This window comes from Melospiza melodia, chromosome 4 (assembly GCF_035770615.1).
Source record: "Melospiza melodia melodia isolate bMelMel2 chromosome 4, bMelMel2.pri, whole genome shotgun sequence".
NCBI lineage: Eukaryota > Metazoa > Chordata > Aves > Passeriformes > Passerellidae > Melospiza > Melospiza melodia.
Window position 1 is genome coordinate 90,300,500 of NC_086197.1, and position 20,605 is coordinate 90,321,104.

Sequence of the window (20,605 nt, forward strand, 5' to 3'; positions counted from 1 at the left end):
TTGACAGCTGTCAACTTTTTTATGCTATGTTTTATATGTATTCTATAGAGCTTTTTAAATGAAGAACAAGGCAGTTGCTGAGTGTTTGCTTTTGGAAGCTTCAATATGGCTCTAGATGTCTAAGCTCAATTTAAATTAAATTTTATTTAAAACTTTCATGATACTGAATTTTTCTTTAAATATATCTGATTTCTCTCAGTGTGCAGTTCTTGGAAAGAGAGAGATTACCTGCAAGCTTTAAGGGCTAAATAGTATCAGATTTAATGTTGGCATTACTGCTTTACCTCTGCTATGCTGTGGTATGAATTACAGCTGGATTACTTGCTGTGTGCATGGATTACCTTCTCCCTCTATTTGTTCTAATGAACTTAAAAGGAGAAAACCAGAAAGTTCTATATCTCTGTTACATTTTTCTAAATGGTTATGAATCTAAGTGAAACTAGAAAACTTCATTAGACTTTTCAGGGAAAAAAACAAAACCTACTTGTTTACTTGAAACCAGTGTTACCTGATAGAGGTGTCTGTCTAAGTCTGTAAAATACTATGGCTGTTAAATGAGCTCTGATTTCTGCAAAGTGAGAAATGTCCCAAGGTATCTAACCAATGTTGCATTATATTTAATTAAAATATAAAACCAGCATAGAATGATTTGTTTAAAACTCACTATGTACCAGATTTTGACAGATAGATGATTATAAAGAGGAAGACAGAAGTCCTTCAAAAGTAGTCCATGTAACTCTGATGTTTAATAATTTTACAGTTAGCCAGAAAGGGGTGGGAGAGTAAGTAATAATTGCAACTCCTTAACTGGCATAGAATTACTATAAAAAGAGAGGTCCCTGATAAAGGATGCATCAAGACTGGTTGTGAAAGAGGGCTCAGCAGGCCTTTTCAAGTGTATTGACTCTATGAGGCTACATCTGGAGACAACAATACACACTGTACTTGCAGTGCAAGAGCAGTCTATTCTAGGAAGCAAATGCTAAAAGACTCAAGGTTGTGTTATACAATGTGCCTGGTATCCATCCATACACTGTAATTCAACCATGGATTAATACCAGATTGAAGCCAGAGGTGTGCCAGGAATGTTTTGAAAGGGAAGAGGAGCAGAAAAAGAAATTGCATCTCTTTTTGATGCATGATACGACCGCGGCTGTAACATGCAATGCCTGATACAGCTACCACTTCACTCTGGGGCCTTCAGGCCATAAAAGTTCACTGTCCTTTTGTAAGTGCCACCTCTGATGTTCTCTGAAAGTGTTTCATAGTCTGTTGCTAATCAAAGTCTTGGCTAGAATTGATATCTTGGAGTGGGAGGAGCAGTAAGGGAGCAGAAAGTTTATGTAAGTGTGGTTCACATGTATGTGCTTGACAGATATGCTGCCGATTAGCTGGAGGTTACAGGCTGACTTTTACTGTGGCAGTGGCCCCAGATACTTTGGTATCTTTCCATGCTTTGAGCAGGGCAGTGAGTTTTTTCAGTGAATGAGTGAGTTAGTGCAGTGGTTTTGTTTTTATGGTCTTCCCTAGTTTGATGAGGCTGAGAGGCAGAGGGAAGTGTTGACCTAATCTTGTTACAGTAAACAAGAGGTAAAGACTTCTAAACCTTCTGTTGATGTGATTGTTGAATGTTTAAGAGTCTTTTGTTCCCAGTTGTTTACAGTAATTGAGTCTTTTCCCTTGTAGTGCTTGTGCTGCTGTCCTCATTAGTGTGTATTCCAAGATAAATACCATACACCAGACTTGCAAATACTGCACAGCAGAAGATCTGTTCTCTGGTTTTGTTTGCTAAATGTTACACCTTCCAAAATATTTTAGTCCCTAATACTGAGATTAGACCTCATGTCCTTAGGCAAAACAGCAAAGACAGACAGCAGACCTTTGGTAACTGCCGCTGCTATCACTTTTTATGCAGTAGGCATTTAGGGATCTGAAATGTAAGGAGAAATAAGAACAAATAAAACTGCCAGAGTTCTCTCTTAAGTAATATCTATCATAGTGAATGTGCTTTTGAACTGGTTTTTTTTCCTTGAATTACTTTTATTCAGACCTTAAGCAACTTAGAAAGTCAAGGAATTTGGGACTAGGGAGGAGGAAAGGAAGGGGGGTAATAAAATTGGAGATTTAGGACCTGCAGATTTCCTTAAGTATTACAATGATCTTCTGATGGGATAGATAACCCTCTTCTTCTATCTCTAACCCTCTTCTTCTATCTCATCCTGCATTCAGTGATCCTCTGTTTCTTGCTATTTGAAACTACTTGAGCAGTTCAGTGTAAATAAAGCTTTTTCCCTCAGTACTTAGATACAGTAGGCAAATCCCAGGGATGATAGCTCAGGCATGGTTAGTTTTGGTTCACTTGTTAGCCATTGCTGGTTAAATCTGCTGTACTGTCTAGCTAACAATTGTCAGACTCAGCAAAAAGCTTTAGAAAAGACTTGCTCTGTGATCCATTTGCCAAATACAGAGTTTAGTTCCTCTTCTGTAATCAAGCTGGAGTCAGTTGATTATAGCTGAGATTTATCATGCCAGTATCCTGCTTGTTGTCCTTTCCCTGTCTCTTTGGTGAAGTGACTCCCATGGCTGGAAAAAAACAAATTGAATCTCAAATTCTTCCAACTTAGAAGTATCTTTTATTATCTCTAAACAGTAGGATTTCTTTCAACTATAGAACATGAATTTGATGAGAAGGGACAACTTCCAGAAGATCATAGTCTCTTCTGGAGTTTGCTGTCTCCTGACAGATGGAGAAAGGTTTCAATCCTTGAGCAAGAACACAGATAGTCTGATTCAGAGTAAGCAATTGGTAGGTAAGAAATGTCATGTTGAATTTTTTCCATTTCCTTCCCTTTTTTAAATCCACCTTTGTATTTCACTGTCAATTACATTTTTGGCATTGTGGCCAGGAAAACAGCTTCAAGCTGGATTGATATTGCTATGGCTGGGTTTTTCTTGAAGTTAGAAAAGTACTTGTTTTAATTTTCCCCTCATTAGAATATCTGGTTTAAATGACTTAAGTTTAAATGGTAATCTCAAGGGATCTCACAGCTCAGTCCCTCTGCGCAGAGGGCACCCCAGCTGTGTTTGAGGTGCCTGCTGTTTGCCATGCTGGCTGATGCCTGGCTCCTGCTTTGTCACCAGTCTCTGGTGCTTGTCTGCACCCAGCCCCTGCCGGAGGCCGCAGCCCTGACACAGAGCGCAGGAATGCACACAGCCAGCTCGGGCTTGACCCAGCTGGGCCCGACTTCACAAAGCTTCCTGGGACCCAGAGCATGGGGGTAACACTGCCAGGCAGTGCCTTTGTCTGAAGTCTTTGCCATTTTCCCCAGTGCTCTTGCCTTTGGAATGCTAGACAGAAGCAACCCAAGTGACTCACTTTAGATTGAAAAAAGGACTTCACTGTTATGCTGAAAAAAAGATGCTGTGTAATTTTTAAACCCACAGTGTCCCTAGAAGTGTAGGGACATTTGCACCGAGCTGCACCTCTGCTAATGAGCCCAGCTGGAGCTGATTTGTTTCTGCATCTCTGGTACAGATAATCTGACCATGGATAATTGAGTGTTGACTCTATAAATAACCCACTTTGAAATCCTCGTCTTAAAATTGTTTTCTCTTCTTCCTGTTAGCTTCCAAGCTTACTCTCTGTAGTCATTTCTTGGCTGACCAAGGGTTACTCTCATGTCTTGGCACACATATGTCCTATTCATATCTTCCCACCTGAAGTGAAATGTTACACCAAGCATGGTGAAACCAGGTTCTAGCAATATAAAAATCCAGCTAAGTCCTAGTAGGAAGTAATCATCCTAATGTTTTACATATGCTCCAATTGACTCTTGGGGTTTAAACCAAATGACTGACACACATGAAACATTTGATACCTTGGAAAGATACTTATTGCATGTTTCTTCTCAGAGATATCCTTTTACATATATAATAGTTAAATGTCTTCAGGTGAAACTGGTTCATTTGTATGGACTTGCTTCAAATCATCTTTGTTTGTTTGCTTCCTGTCCATGTTAAAATTCACAAGAATTGTTCTGAGTTATGCCCTTGCTTTAATAAGATTGTTTTTCTATTAGCTTATAGAAAGTAATTAGAATGCCTCATAGGAAAAATATCCTGTGTCTTCAGCTGGTGAGCACCTACAATTTTTTTTTCCAAAAGTTTTTCTAAAATATGGTACATATGTGCTTCTGGGCAGATCCATGGAAAGTTAGAGCCATCCACACTGGGTGACAGTTTATTCAGGACATTGGCAGTGGGAGAAGGGAAAACAGAATTGCACAGCTGTGCTGTCACAGCAGTTCATGCACCTTGGTAAATAGTTGCACTGGAAATCACCTGTCTCTTTTCCCTGTGTCATTCCTGCCACATTGTTCTAAAATAGAGGCAACATCAGGGGGTGAATAAACTTGGAATGCTTTAAATTAAGATCTGCACTCTAATGGCTGTGTGACCTTGGAAAATGCCTTTCTTCACACTGCATCTGAAACACTGACCATGCTTCAACAAACTTTGGAAAATTCAACTTGAAAAAAATTGAGCAAACACCGATCTGACAAAAAAAGGTATAGCAGACATTTAATATTGTAGACATAAAAGACTCTCATCATAAGCAATGAAGGTAAATTTATTCAATTATGAATGGAGAAATAGTTTATCCAAAAGAAGTAATTTGTATTATGAGAAGTTCATTGCAGTGATGAATGATCCAGGGGTGCATGAAGAGACAGAATATGAAGTAGTTGTCACTTGGACTCTCAGAGGTTAATTTGCATTTATTTCATTCATGTGCAGTTAGGTCTGAGTTTCTTTAGTTTGCACAGTTAGAAGTCATAAATGATGCAAGTTAAAGTGAAAACCAACTTCAGAATTAAGAAGCTGTATGTAAATACAGAACTAAAGAATTTTTTAAAGGGAGAGGAACAGAATAAAAATGCCCTATAAACCCACTTTTTTATTTAGGTATGTTGTCTCTTGAGTTTTTTTCAGTAGAAGGTTAAGAGTTTGGTTTCTTGTTTGTAAGAGCTATTGTATGTAATGAGGGAAACATGAACAAGTGACCTCTTCAGGAATTGTTTTTCCACATTCATTTTGGAGGCTGTGTATTAAGGGGTAATCACTTGTGGTTATTCATGCAGCATTCTAAATAATAGATTTTCTTACCTCTGGCAAATAACGTGCTTGAAAGATGAGTGAACTGATTTATCTAAAATGTCTGGAATGAGGAAATACTCTGAACTGACAGTTATGCTGCTTTTGTAGCAGGTTTTGATAAAGCAAATTGAAACTTAAATATCGACTCATTCAATTTTTAAAAACAAAACAAGTGTCCCTAGCTCTGTATGGTTACCTGGATTTTGAAATGATGTCAGAATATTCCAAGGGAATTCATTTGATGCCTTGGAATACCCATGAGGAGTGGCAACCACAGAGAACCAAGTAAAAACAAATCCTATGTAGATTTTAGCTTGGATTTCCTATAATATTATAATTATTGTAATAATGCTACTAGTAAAAAAAATAATAGCAATAAACCTTATGTGATTGTATCTATTTTCTGTTTTGTCTGAGAATTTTTAGTTCTTTGCTGGTTTGGTTCAAAAATCCAAAGTTTCAGCAGTCTTTTGAAAATCAGCAAGTGTGAGGAGACAGCTTAAACAATGTGGCCCAGAGAACAATATTCCATGTGGCAGCAGCACATTTGCAGCTTGTACTGACAGCTGGCACATGCCTACCTGCAGACCAAACAGAGCTCATCCCTTGGGCAGAGGGACAAAGGCTGTGGGTACAGGATGAAATGATGAGGCTGCTGGGGGGCAGATAAGCTCAGGGTAACAGAGATGGAGCAATTTACCATGAATTTATAGAAAAAATTTACTGTGAATTTATAGAAAATAAAAATTCCATTATTTCTGTGCTTAAAAAACAACTTGTAAAGGAGCACATGGATTCACCAGGTGCTGGGTTTGGATCCCAAGTAACAGAAAAAGCCAGAAGGTTTAAACAACAGCTTATATGCAAGTGCTGCAAAGATGTTATTTTGGGCTCATTTCAGTGAAGTTACTATTTCTCTAGAAGTTATTTGTATGGAATGATAAAATAAGATAATAGTAGGAGATCTTGATATTGAATAAAATCTGGTACCATGTTTTTCACAGAGCCAGGTGAAGAGTATGTCACCTAAAATTGATAGCCTGTTTTCTCAGAATCATAATAGAGCATTGGTTTTTTTTCCAAACCACCTCACTAGTCCCATCTCACTCTGCAATGGGTAATCTTTTCTTAACAGTAAAAAGGAATGACATTATATATTTTTGGATTAAGTAAAACATTAAAGAAACATTGAACATTTCTGGTTTATGATAGATGAGGGGAAACATTTAATTGGTTCTTAAAGCAACTATGCACATAAATTATTTTGTTATTGTTATGTAAATATGGTTTAGGGAAATAAGTAAAGAGGGAAATAGAGATGCAGTGAAATATTTTTCCTCATAAGTATAAATGAAGAAAAATATGTGTCATTAGATGACCTTGAATGTGAAAGATCTGCCTGAGGGAACGGGTCTATTACATGGTACAAAGAATGAGAGAATAACAATACTAAATTTTCCTCTATTTTGCAACAATCTGGAGTGTCATTATTTAAGTCAGGTGTTTGAATAAAAGAATAGATTATTGTTTATAAATTTGTACATTTAGCCAATATAAATAAAAAGAAATAAAAGTTTTCTCATATAAAATCACCCACAAAATTCTGATTTGTTGGCACTATTTACCTTTGACAGTACTGTGGCTTATTGCTAGAAATATTTCAGCATTTCACCTGATATGTCTCTCCTAAGTTTAGGGCTGATAATGCATTTCCATCCTCCAAGTACAAAAATAGTGGGAGTGTGGGTCAGCAGGTAGTAAGATACCCGTGCAAAAGGCTGGTGAGGGCTGTCCTTGTGGTGCTGGACACAAGGTTTGAGGTGGTTAGCTCAGACTCTCGTTTCATGTTGGACTTAGCTGAGCATCTCCTCCAGCAGAATGTGAAATTTTTGTGCATAAGCTTTCCTTGCTTTTCTTTGGTAGGCTGTCACTTGGGTACAAAAGTGTGTACCCAAGATTCACTTGCTCTGTTACTACTTTTTTGCCTGGGGATTTTTGGCCTTGCTGAGCTGAGAAATATAGAGATGAAAATTGTCATTTTTTCTGCAGTAGCAATGTGTCAGATGGCAAATGCTGGTTACACGTGTAGAATTGTGTCATTACAGGAATGATGAATTCCTACTTAAGTCTTCAATTCCTTTTTTAATCAAGTTTAATACTCTAAATCATTAATATCCCCTTTTATAGCTGTAGAAACAGACCTTGGCACTACAGTTAAATCTAGGTCTTCCTGCTCAATGATGTGAAGACTGACATTGTCACCGGGGCAGGAGTATTCACACTTCTGATGTTTTTCTGTCTGTCTGATACTTCAGTGATACCTTGGAGCTTCATTTTTCTATCTCAGAATCCTTATGAAAGAAGTAGGCAAGTACCCAGAAGCTTCAGTTTACATTTAGGATAATTAATTGCACTATTTGAAGCATTTTTTGGAGTTCCATTTGACCCTTCTTTCTTTTCATGCTTTTTACTTACGAGGAATAATAGTGTTCTGGGAAGTGCTGTGTATGGCTCTTTATGGAAATATTGCCATTTTTTAGATATTTGGCCGCGTAAATGTAAAATAGTGATAGTCTAGAGATTATTTCTCATGTGGTTTATAATTATCCTGACAAATGCCAGGTTACTCCATAAATAAAAGAATTTTCAGGAAAACATCAAGTTCATCCTACTGTGTTGTACACAAACACTCTCCTTCTTTCCTGGCTCAAGGAAGTAAAAATTCAGTGTCCTCTTCTAAATATACACTTGTGGGTTTTGCTGCTTTCAATTTTGCACTTTGGTTCCTTTCTGCAGTTACTTGAGTTGTATCAACAATTATTAAAAAAAGAAAAAAGAAAGAAAAAAAAAAAGCCCTGCAGCCGTTTTCAGCTCGTGTTGTTCTTGGCACAGGTTCAGTTCTGGTGTCCAACTGGTAGGACCGAAACTTGGTGCTTAACAAGTGCCTGTAGTCAAAACAGTTGGTGTGAGGGAGCAGAGATGTGTGTTTGCTGCGGCAGGTCATCTGCCGGAGTTCCCCCCGTGTGCAGAATACCTAATCACGCTGCTGTGCTCCTCTGACGGCGTCTGTGGCAATGTGAACCGCTTCACGTTCCAAAAGTACATGTTTACAGTCGTCGTAGAATCAGATTAAGTTGGCAGCCTGCTCCTCTCTGTAAGTGGCTCAGTTTACATTTCTTCTTCTAGCAGGATGTTTTGCATAATTTTGCTGATCCTACTCACTTGTAGACTTTGTGAAATGGAGAATGGTTTTAGTGGGTTTCTGTCAGAAAGCGAAGCTTGTGTTTATTGTAAATAAACACCAGCGGAACGGTGGTTATTTTAGCACTTGATAATTTCCCAATTATGTCATTTGACCTGGAATGAAGCTTGTGATTGTTGAGCAGTGTTTTATGCAGCAGATCAGTCCGGGGGTTGGAGCTGGCAGTTTATTTCCTTTGTCAGTTTACAAGAAGTATCAAAATGAAACCGACTGTGCTGTTTCCTTTCCAGTGCGCAGTGCAAGAAGGGTGGAACGGTTTGCGGATATTATTTCCAAACTTTTTCAGCTGGACTTGGAATAGTGTTTTGTCAAAAAAGCTGGTAAAGTTATCCTTCAATCTTGCAACATTATGCTGTAGTTTGCTAACATCAAATACAATTTTAGTTTTGTTTAACCTCACGTACCGGGTTTTGCTAGTGTTTTTTCAGACCGTGGCTGCAAAATGAAAGTGCTTACAAGGTGTTTATGAATTCTTGTTATGAACCAGCTGCCAGTTCCTGCAAGATGACACATTTCTGCAAGAGTCTAGGTTGTTCATTTTCTGGTTGCTGGCTGTTGCTTTTCGGGCATGTGTGGGTTTTTTTCTGTTTTGGTTTTGTTAGGATTAATGCCAAGTACTTTTGCAAACTTTGAACTGGGATCAGTACAAGGTGGTAGGTTTCATTTACCGTTTATTGAAATTGTAAGTATACATTGCTCAACTTTGCACAGTGAAAGGCTGTGCAACAAAGCACCTCAGGATATAATGTAAATAGAAAAACTGTAATTTGTGCTAAGGCAGTGTGAGTTACTATGAGTAACATCTTCTTCAACAAGACTATGAGATACTAAATTTCATTACCATCTGCTTAAATATTGTAAATGGGGAGTTACAGTATTCATATTGTTTTGAGGGCAGTTGGATCAGTTACTTTATGCTATTCCAAGTAAAAGGACCATGAACTCAAGTGTTGTGTGAGTTGTGATGAATACAAGGTTAAAAAGGAGTTTTATTATTCCATAAATGTTTACTAGCAGTAAATACCTTTGTTACCTATCAGAGTTTTAGCAATTGAATTTTGCTTGTTTTTACCAAGTGTAATATCAAGCTATAATCCATAACACTGGGTCTCTGAGTTTTTCATGGGTCAACCTAAAATTGATTTTTACTTTGGGCCTCTTGTACACAGGAAGTCAAATCATGCTGTACAAGAGTAGTGTTTCAAAATGACTCGTGCTGACAAAGTTTTAGTGTCTGTCTTCTGACAACATGAAGGGCTTTTTTTTCCTTTTTTGTTTAAAGTATCTGAAAAGAAAAAAAAAACACTGAGAGATGAAAGACATATCTTTCTCTATGCTCAAATTATATCCTTACATTTTTCCTCCATGATTGTCTGTCATATGGATGGAGAAGGCACTAACTGGGGCAAAAACTTTTCACTTGATTTGGTCAATATTGAGTAGCATATGTTGGATGAGAATGTGGATGCAGGTGGGATATACTAAGAAATGGGTTTTTGTTTCTAGTCCAGATAAGAGATAATCTGCAGTTTCAGGATCACGTAAAGATCTTTTTTGGTAGAAAACTGCAATGTTTGAAATGTTTTATGGGCATCATATTTGCTGTAGTGTCATTGTTAGGTTTGCTGTGAGCTGAGTGCTTGATGTTGCGTATAAGAGTCAAGGCAAAAATTGGAAAAGAGACTTTCTACTCAGAATGTGGCTTTGCCTCATTTTCCCACACGCTGTGCTTGTGGCTCTGGAGCTTGTGTTGCCCCTCTATTGCTTTGCTTTTTTTGCTTATGATTAGAAGATGTGGCGTTTCCTGCAAAACAGCTGCTAGTATTCCCTGGTGACCCATCAGAGAGGATCCAGTGGAATTACAGATTTAAAGGCAGACCTGGAGGACTTTGGCAGCTGCAGCAGAGATCTGGGGAAAGGCAGGGCGTTGCATTGTGCTGGAGGCAGGAAGGAGGATTAAAAATGGAGTATAAGGGCATAGGAGAGGAGCTCTGGAGATTCAGGGACTGGACTGTTAGGTCTCCAACAACATAAGGACTTCACATCTACAAACAATTCAGATTTGGCTGAGAAAGTTGGACTATATCCATGTTTCCATAGGACATGGAGAATCTCCTGGAATAGTTTAAGATCATTTGCAATGCTACTGATGCAGAGTTTGCAATGCCCCTTAGAACTATATGGAGCACCAGGCTTTTGGACAAGATATTGATCTGAAATTGATTCTATAGAAAGTGAGGTAATTCAGTGAGAGTGTTAAACTTTCCTCTGAGATTAATGCCATTAATACCTTAACTGTTTGACAGCAGAAGTCACACATTCCTTGTCACTTGCTTGCAGTGGCCACGCTGAGACAGCTGAGAGGTTGCAGAAAGATTAATGTGGTAAAGAGAATTGTAACTTTGATTGTGCTCCTGTGCTCTTGGATTTGACAGCACCTGGTATTTAGAAACAAAACAGAACATGTGTTGTTATTTATGGGGAACGTAACCATTCATTTGGAAGTATTTAAATGAATCAGAAAAATTATCTTTTAAACTGGAGCATGTATTCATAGCATTGCTGAAATGTGTGCAGAATTTAGGTTAGTATCTTACCAGTGATGATAACTGGTTTTCCAGTTGCCATGCTGCATTTAATCATTTCTAGGGGCACAAACTTTCATTCTTCTTTATTTTCATCAATGTCCACTGGCTGTATCACTGGTGTATGTGAATAGGGACAGCCATGTCCACAGCTGTGTGAATACAAGTTCACCTGCTTTACTAGATCTAATCTGTCTACACAGGAACTGCAAATGATCATAGAAAGTGTTACACAGATAGCTGATTGTCTCCTGAATACGGTAGTATGTGAATATTTAATTTTATCACAACTATTTGATGTGCAAATGTCTTTTATTCACACATTAATTTATTGCTTAGGCTGTATAATAATAGATTTGGATATTGTGTGTCATTCCTTTTACATATGTAAAATAGGAGCAGACAAATTAGTAAAAAATGTTTAAAACAGATTTGACCACAAAAGTCAATTTGACAGAGGAGGCCACCACCACCCTGGTTTAAGCAGTTGATTTTGACAGCTGACAGCCCTTTTTTTGTCATATATTCCCATTATTTCTCTGAAACATATTACCAGTATCTAAGGGTGATTGACTACCATATACATTGTAAGGAATGAAGAATTAAGAGGCAACTTGATAGTTCTTGAGAAGGAATATACACCAATATTTAGTTACAATTTATGCACTCACCATTGAGATTTGTCTGAGAATTCACACCTTTGTCAAATACAGCCTCTTGCAAGCATGCTTGCCCAGCTCAGGAGTTTGTGCCCCTTTGGAGGGAGTTACTCTTCCAGCTCTCCACTCTGCCATACTTGCATGGTGTTGCTGCCATCTTCTTCTGCTGACATTGAAGTGACATTAACTTTTGTGACGAAATGCACAGATTTTACCCATCCAGGCAGTGTCTCAGAACACCTCTGGTTGTGTGGCACTGGCTATTTACATTCTTTCTCCTGTAGGACTTTGCAGAGGTCACAGTTTCCATTTCCATTCTAAGAAATTTGAAGAAAATCTGTCTCAAATGTGTATTGGAGTCTGTCTAAAAGGTAGAAGACTTTCTGTAGCCATGTTTTGGGGGAAAAGAGGAGTTTCACAAATTAAAAGGAAATGCTAATTATAGCAGTCAGTTCTGATCACAAGAATGACCACCAGTCAGTATCTTGAACATTCATCTTTCCAGAAGATTAAATTTAATAAGAGTAATATATTTAAATTCTAAACATATCCATGGATCTCATATTGAAGACACAGTTTTCTAGAAAGCAGTCAGGTTTAAGAAAACCAGTAGCTGTGTTGAAAATTGAAGTAATTAATCCTAAGTTTACATAGTATGTGTGTGGAAAACATGTTTTCTCTCAAGTTTTACTTTATATACAGCTTGATTTTGTTGGTAGCATAGCATTTCCTTTTCATCAGTCGTCCTTAATTAATGGGAAAGTTGCAAATTTTGATTAGCCTACTTAAAATTGATTAAATAGATGCTGAGAAGATTGGTAAATCTTGAAACAATAACTATTATTTAATAAAAGAAATAGCTTGTGAATGGAACTATGCATTTCAGAATCAGATGTGTAGCTTACACAGGTGTTACCACAAATATGAGGTGAAATGAATGTAAATCCACTGCATCCTGCAAAGGAGTTTTAAAGGCAGAGGCTGCACACTGAAGTGTGTGGTAGGGTGAGAACTGGCAAATGATAGGAAACATTTTGGGAGTAAGGATAGATTCTTTTGTATTTGAAAAAATTTTAAGACTGTTTTGCTCTTCAGTTGCCGGAGAATCTGGAGGAAATTCCAGCATTGGTAATTAAAGCTGTGAATGTGAAGATATGGAAATGCTTGATCTTAAATAAAAAAATACTTTATTCAGTCATTTGAGATCTAATAGAAACATTTTGGAATTTTTTTAAGCATTTCTCTTTGTTCTTGAGGTATTTGCGTATTGCAAGTTAATCATGGATGAATCCTTCTGCTACTGGCAAGTTTTTACTTGTGAGGATGCCAGACAAATTGTCATGTTTTGATTCTCTGTGGGAAAATTTTTCTTAGGTGTCCTTGAAATATCAAACTAGCGAGTGCAGGGTTGATGATGCAAATACAAAACCTTCCCATGTAGTACAGGTCACTGGTGCTTCCTTACCCTGCTCTTGGTTGACTGTGTGATGGTGGTCAACTCAAAGAGTAGCATCCACTTGGATTCTTCAAGTTAAGTGCTGAAGGCTTTAGACAAAGAAAAATTGCTGCGTGTTGAATGAGAAACTCCAGCTTGTCTGAAGTACTCAGCCTATTTGTTTACTATGTTGGTTCTGGGGTGCCTTTCTGATATCTGATCCCTGCTGTGGTCAGGCCCTTGGTGTTTGGGACCAGCACACTGCAGTCAGTGCCAAGGAGCCAGGCCCTGCTGACCGGAAAATTCCTCTTCCCCAAGCCCCTCCGTGCCACCCGCCGCTGCCTTTGGCCAGGGAGCACTGGGGCTGGGGAAGGGGTGCTTCACAAATGGGGCCAGCAGCACTGTTCAAGGTTTACAGCACCCCTCAAAAATCTTACAGCTCCTGTCTCTTGTAGGATTTTGTAGCTGTGCTGGAGTTCACAGCACACGCCTGTTGTTTGCTGCACACTGGTGCAGCCGGCTGGCAAAGCACTGGCACTTCTACCCTGGAGAAAGATGTAGTTAGTAAAGAGTGGCCAAAACTGTCTTTTTATTTAACAATAGGAGGGATAGGACATTTATATTTTAAAAAATACTAATAATGACCCAATCAAAACAATTTCACTGAAGCCTGGTTGTCTTGTGCGGGATCAGTCAGGCCTTGCTTTTTTGCAGTGCTTTTGCAGTGCTGGTGTGAGCGTGAGCAGTGCTGACCTCCAGATGCCACATTTGTTACTGAGACATAAATCTCCTGGGTTTTTTGCACATGCCATTTTCTCTATGTGGAAAAAGCCCCAAACTTTTTACCCTGAATGGTGCTTGGAGATAACCAAGTGAACCAGGCAGAGCCTGCCTCTCTGGCAGGGCTGGGAGCTGCGTTCCAGTCTTCCTGTTGTTTTCCTACAATTTCTCATTAAAATTGAAACAAGATAGTCATAAAGTAAACTGCCCAATAACCAGGTCAGATGAATTCATCATAAACCATTTTAGGAGCAATCACATATCTGTCACAGAGATTTTACTGAGTTGTGTTAGCTGTTACATACTCTCCTTTCTTCTTGGCATGAAAGACTTGGGACACCAAATGCAAATTTTCTGATAGATTATTGCCATTTATTTTGCTATTTTTTACTTTTTTTTTTTCAGAGCGTTTTATGAAGCTGACTTTTGTCTAATTATCATTTGATTTGATTACATTCACAACAGTAATGAACTGGTGTTCTTTGGAGTGATGAAAATCATTGTACCTGGCATAGAAAAGAACAATTTCCTCTTTCCCAACTTGTATTTTTAATTTTAACCTATGACATATTGTAAAATTAATTCCTTTTCTGTTACAGAACGAAGACACAGTTCAATGTGTAAACCTTCCCCTTCTCCAGCTTCTCCAGCCTGTAATTCCAGGACATCCCTAGTACAGATGAAACCGAAATCCTGTATCAGTGGCCATAACCCTGTCAGCAGCAACTCAAAGCCATTCAAAACGCCCAAAGACAATCTACTTACCTCCAGTAGCAAACAGCACACAGTCTTTCCTTCAAAAGTGTCACGGGATAAACCATGGTAAGTAGCAAAATAATAGTTACCAAGGATGTTGGTGTTCAGAATATCTATCTATATATATATCTATAACAATCATTTAAAAAATCCAAATTCTCATTTTATCTAAGTTTACAGTTTAAGCTTCTATATTTCTAAGGGAGGAAACTGGCATATTTTTTAATGAAGAAAAAGAAATTATATATAAGAAGTGCAAGAAGGACTGAATTACTTTTTCAATGTTCCATCAGATGTGTTTTTCTAAGATGCATATAGCAAGTGAGGTTTTGACCCAGTTTGCTATCTATAAGGTTCATCTTCCATTACACTATCAGCCCTTAGAACTGATGCTTTTAAACAGTTTAACAGGATAATTTTTGCAGAGTTCTTTATATTGGCTTAACTGATGTTCATGAAAACTTACTGGTTATAGTCAATTATCTTCAATAGCAGCTGCTTTTGGAGTTCATTCTGTGTTTTGATAATGTTTGATGCCTTATAAGATGACAAGAAGATTCTGGCTGCAAAAGTCACTATTTTGGGGGTGTCTTACATCATGTACTGTGATATATGTACACATACAAGCTTTGAGACTGCCGTGCCCATCCTCCCGTGACTGTGACGATAGCAGCAGAGTTGCAAAAATATAAATGACAGCAGAACTGGGTCACTGTTTTATCCCTTAGGAAACTGTTTTGTCTTCATTATCTGCAGGAAAGATGCTTTGTGATTAGGCCATTAGGTTGGTGACTTGAGATCTGGGTTGAGTTCCTGGTTCTGTTATGCCTTGGTCTCTTCAGCTTCAGTTCTCTGTCTGTAAATTTGAGATAGTGAGACTTCCTTTTTCTTAAGATTTATCTACTTACTTTAGAGATCCTTCCCTTTTATATGTATTACCTAGCATAAGAAGGTCATGATTTTAGGTAGGGTTTCTGGACACAACTTCCTTAAAAACAGTAAATCATTTAATGCAAGGCATTCACTCATGAGACAAAGAATAAGCTCAGATTATGTTCAAGGCATAGCTCATGTTTCTGCCTGAAACATGCACAAGTTGGCATGATTTCAAAGACAGCCTAGCTGTAGAATTTACCTTGCCCTGGAAAAAATTTATTCTTTCTATAAATCTGGACCTACCATCTTTTCAAGCATAATGAGTATTGTGAGCAATTATGGTATGAAATTCTGAAAATAGGAAATCTGATTGTTAGACTTTACACTCACACATTAACTAGACTAGCAGAATAGCCTGTCTCAGTAACCTCATTAACTACTTGAAACCAAATATTATTGACTGAATGGTGACTTTTTCTTCTGAATGTTGGAGGGGAATTTTATACAAGAGGGGGATTCTTTTATAAGTCTAATTGAAAGAAATTCAGAAAGGATTTCAGAGTATTAATACTATTGACTGTAAACCTATTTTTCATCATGTTACAGACAGCAACTTACATGTCCACATTTCAGCAGACTCACTGAATCTATAAACAATATCTTCCGTTCTGGCAACAGATGTCATTCTGGCAGTCAGTAAAAGCTGGAAGGGAACAAAATAACTGAGCATTTCCACCAATCCCTTTTCCCTTTTTTGGTAACATCCTAAATATTTACTGATGATTATTGACAAGGTAGATTTAACCATTCAGAAGTGTTGTACTGCTCTGTTGATTGTTTGGCAGTGAATGTGACAGTAGTTGTACCAAGAATTACATCATTCTTGCAGCCGTGCTGGGAGATCATACTGCAGTTTTGTTTTGTTTTGGGGAAAAATGAGGCATATAGTAGTTAAAGATACTGTAATTACCACATAGCAAATCACAAACAGTCTGAAGTGAAGATCAATAAAATTCTCTTGCAAAATACAGTGTTAAGTGCCTTAGATTACATGACTTGTTAAAGAATAAAATCTGTCTGCTAATCATCACAGGTTATAGAGAGCTGACAGCTGAGAGCTGACAAGTGTTTGTTCCTATTCCATTAGAGGATTATAATATTTATTTAGAATACTAGAAAATATTCAGCAGATCTGATTTAAGGTGAAATTATTAATAAAATTTATTCTTTTTTAAGATTCTGTTTTCCATTCAGCTGCTGCACAAGCCATAGAATTTCTTGTCTTAGCTTTTAGAAAGAAATACTCAATTGACACAGAAACATTTGTCTCAAAAATGCAAATAGGATTCATGGTGCATCCAAGTGTGTTGTGGTTTGTCATCCTCAGAAGCTTCCAGGTCTTCAATGCTTTTGCCTGTTACATTGTAATCTCATACTGAGCATTTATTTGACCCAAGTTCTTCCAGACAGTTGTCAAATCAGCTTATTTCAGGAATTATGTCACTTTAGTGATTGCTTTTCAGACCTGGAACAACCTTTGTTGGGCATGCCGGATTGTTTTGTACAGCATCTCCTTTAAATTTTAGTTGTTACAGCTAGAATTTCACCTCTGCAACAGCGTAGCCCAGGAGATCTGTTGCTGTGCCTGCCTTCATGTAGATCCAACTTGTGTTGTCATATTTGTAATAGTTTTGGTTGAGGCATCATCTTAGCCATTGACCAAGTAGCTCTTTCTCTTGTTCATGTCCTGTGTTGGTCTAAGATGTGCTCCAGAGGTTCTGGTTGCTTCATGGCTAACACTTTAAAAATCATTATTGGAATGATCAGATAGAAGAGGTCTGGAACTGTTTAATTTTTTAGCTGCTGTTTTATTACCTCCCTTCTTGTAGTTGGAATATAAAGTATTATTGTGAATACATCATCCAGAAATATCTGTCAGTTCTGATTTTTTTCCCCCTGTATCTCTCTGTATGGTTGCTATTAATACAGCAGTGCTTAGAGATGGAGCAGAGCTGGAGCACCACTGCACTGTGCACAAGATAAAATGCAAGCCATCATTTTCTGCAGCTTGCAGTCAAGGTGGTAAGAGGTATAGCAGAAGGGTAGAAACTGGGGAGAAAAGGGCAAAGAATTGGTAGAAATAACAATAGTAATGAACAAGTGATCATAATTAGTAAGCATAGCTCAGATGCTTACCCGTTATAAAAGGAATTTCTACAGTTGGGAGCTCTTTTCCTCAGTGCTGACCTTCCCAAAGGAGGGGAGCTCTCTTCCTCATTGCTGACCTTCCCAAAGGAGGGGAGATCCCTTCCTCATTGCTGACCTTCCCAAAGGAGGGGAGATCTCTTCCTCATTGCTGACCTTCCCAAAGGAGGGGAGATCCCTTCCTCATTGCTGACCTTCCCAAAGGATGCTGCTTCACTTGCTGTGCCCCAGCTCAGCTTCTGGGTGCTGCCATGGTGGATTTAGATGTTGTAATACTACAGGGTGTTCATTTCCACCTATCCATGATCCTAAGGCAGCATGAAATTGGGGTAAAGTGTTGAAGTAAGCTAGTGCTGAGAAACCAGCTGAGGCAGATCTCTTTGACCTCCCTCCACAAAGTTTAGCCTGCCAGAAGTTCTGAGAATGAAAAAATGAGATGGCAATGATGTGATTTTCATCAATACAGAGAAAACCGACTCTTTCTGTAAACAGAAAAAGGATCTCAAAGGTATACCTCTGGGCAATCCTTTAAAATTTATAATGTCACTTTTCAAAGTATTTTTTAATAATCTCTTGGCCTTTATTTTTATAAGGAGATATCATTTTTCATACTGAGGCTGAGAAAGTGAGGATAGTTGTGATTTAAGGATATTCCTATTGCAGCATGGAAGCAAAACTCAGCAGGGTTAACTTGGACCATATAATCTAACATTAAATCACAAACATTTTGTACATTTTGGAGGCAATTCCAGTAATGTAGAATAGAGCTATGTTTTGTGTTTTTAAATGTTTGTGAATTTCTTTTCTCACAAATTTGAAGTGTTTGATGAGTGGCTGAGCTTTTAGAATTAATATAGTTACAAATGACCAAAACATAAACCCAGCAAAATTACATAATGGGAAGGAGAAATAATTTTTAAAAGCCAAGAGAAAGGAAAACAGAAGTAAGAGGAACTACAGGTATGAAAAGTATTGTGACATACTACAGTTATTTTTCTTGCATGCTGGAAGGGACCTACAATGCTCATCTAGTCCAACTGGCCAACAAAGCACAAGAAAACAGAAGGAAATGTTACCTTATTTGAAAAGTGAATGAGCTTCTAAAGCCTGTCATGACCATGCACTTTTTGTAGTCCTCATTTTTGAGCCTTTACTGGTTCCTTTCCAATTCATCAAGACTGGTATTGTCCCACTGGTCAGCAACACTACAAGCAATAATCCAATATCAGTATAACCAGGGACATGTGAAAACTATTTCTTACTTGCCATATCCCATTGTTGATATAAGCACAACAGTAAAATAAAACCTCATATCCCTTATTCATTGTGACCACTGAATATTTGTGTCACTGTTTTCCAGTGTGTTATTTCCCTGTATTTCACTGCAGACTGAGCAGCTTGTTATTTCATGTGTAACTTTACATTCATTGGTATTAAAATGTGTCTTTGAGTTAATGAACTTTACCAGACACTCCATGCTACTTTTTATAACTTTATCTCGTCATTAATCAGGTCTTGTCAATCCTGATTCCCTCAGCACATGTTATCACCAACAATCTTATCTCTATTTCTCAAGTCCATTGAAGTTTTTGGTCATGTCAGACTTGGTAATGATGGCTAAAAATGCCCCTAGCAAATCACCCCTAATGAATCATAAATCTCGTAAAAACTAGATTTGAATTTCATATTGTTTAACATTTGCTTTTAAATAATTCTTATTTGTGTTTTATAATGCCTTTCAAAAACTGGAACATTTTCATAGTTATCTTTGTCAGCTTAACTGGTAACTTCATCAAAAACTGAAACCATATTTGTTTGCCAGAATCTGATCCTCAGCAAAATCATGTCAACTTATTGTTTATCAGTTTATTTTTATTAGCTTTTCTAATATTTCTTCCAAGACACTTTGGTTTGAGTTTTCAGCATGGATGAAAGAGCAGCACTCAGCTAGCTTCTCTAAGATTCCAAGATTCAATTAAAAATTAATATGCTGAGACCCAATATTGCTCAAACTCTTTTGTAACCCATTGTCGCATTATGCAGATTCCCTTATGTAAAAAGAAAAAAATTCAATCATTATTTTTCAGCTGGCACTTGGCACTTACTGAAGGAATCAAAAAGCATTTTTATCTGACTGGAGAGAGTTATCCTATTTCCTTCTTAGTGCAGAAGAAATAATGAATGTTTCTGATGTGTTTGCTTTGGTAGTAGCTTTTATTGCCTATTAGGTAGATAGGTAGATACTGCTATTCTTATTAGAGTTTCTTTTGTCAAAAAAAGTCTTTACTGAATAAATTTTTTTCCTCACTTTTTATGTTTGTTGCATGTTGCTTTTCTAATTGTCCCCTTCAACAGCTGTCTTTTAAAAAAATCAAAACAATCTTATTGTTAGAAAACTCCTTTTAAAATACAGTAAATAAAACTAAAAACCTGGTTTTTTTTTCTTTTTCTAAAAAATTTTGAAATAAACCCTCAATTTTTTACTCAAAAACTCTGTTTGGGAAAAGAATTATTTCTAACTACCAAATATAAATATGAACATTTGTGATTTATTTACTTTTTAAGACCTTAATAGTTTATTCCAGTCACTGGTCCTGTGGACCTTCCAATTTGCCATTAGGTAATAAATTACTCTTTGTATGTTGTGCTAAGTCTAAACTAGAGGTCCTCACCGTTCAATGCAGTAAAAGAGAGAGAAATTATAATCTGTAGCTTCTGAAATCATAAATAATTTACTATAGAGTGCCAGAAATCCTATAGAATGTGTATACCCACAGGTAGTGGAGGGATGCCTGAAGAGGCTAGGCAGAGTTAAAGGAATAAAGTAGGTATTTATTGAAGGGCCTTCAGAGGATACACCCTGGGCAGTACAAAAACCCAGCCAAGGCTA

General features: G+C 37.6%; 1 protein-coding gene across 6 annotated transcripts in view; it reads left to right on the forward strand.

Annotated features, from left to right (window-relative positions):
* The window catches only part of ATXN7L1 (ataxin 7 like 1), a 110,257-nt gene that overhangs the window by 62,619 nt on the left and 27,033 nt on the right, over positions 1-20,605 (forward strand). For 4 of the 6 annotated variants that reach the window (XM_063155515.1, XM_063155514.1, XM_063155516.1 and 1 more), the window contains one exon: positions 14,478-14,700. In XM_063155515.1, the coding sequence (XP_063011585.1) occupies positions 14,478-14,700 (223 nt within the window). Of the gene's footprint in view, positions 1-8,100; positions 8,312-8,649; positions 8,740-14,477; positions 14,701-20,605 lie in introns of those variants that run through there. The other 2 variants (XM_063155517.1, XM_063155518.1) reach the window with 2 other exon arrangements.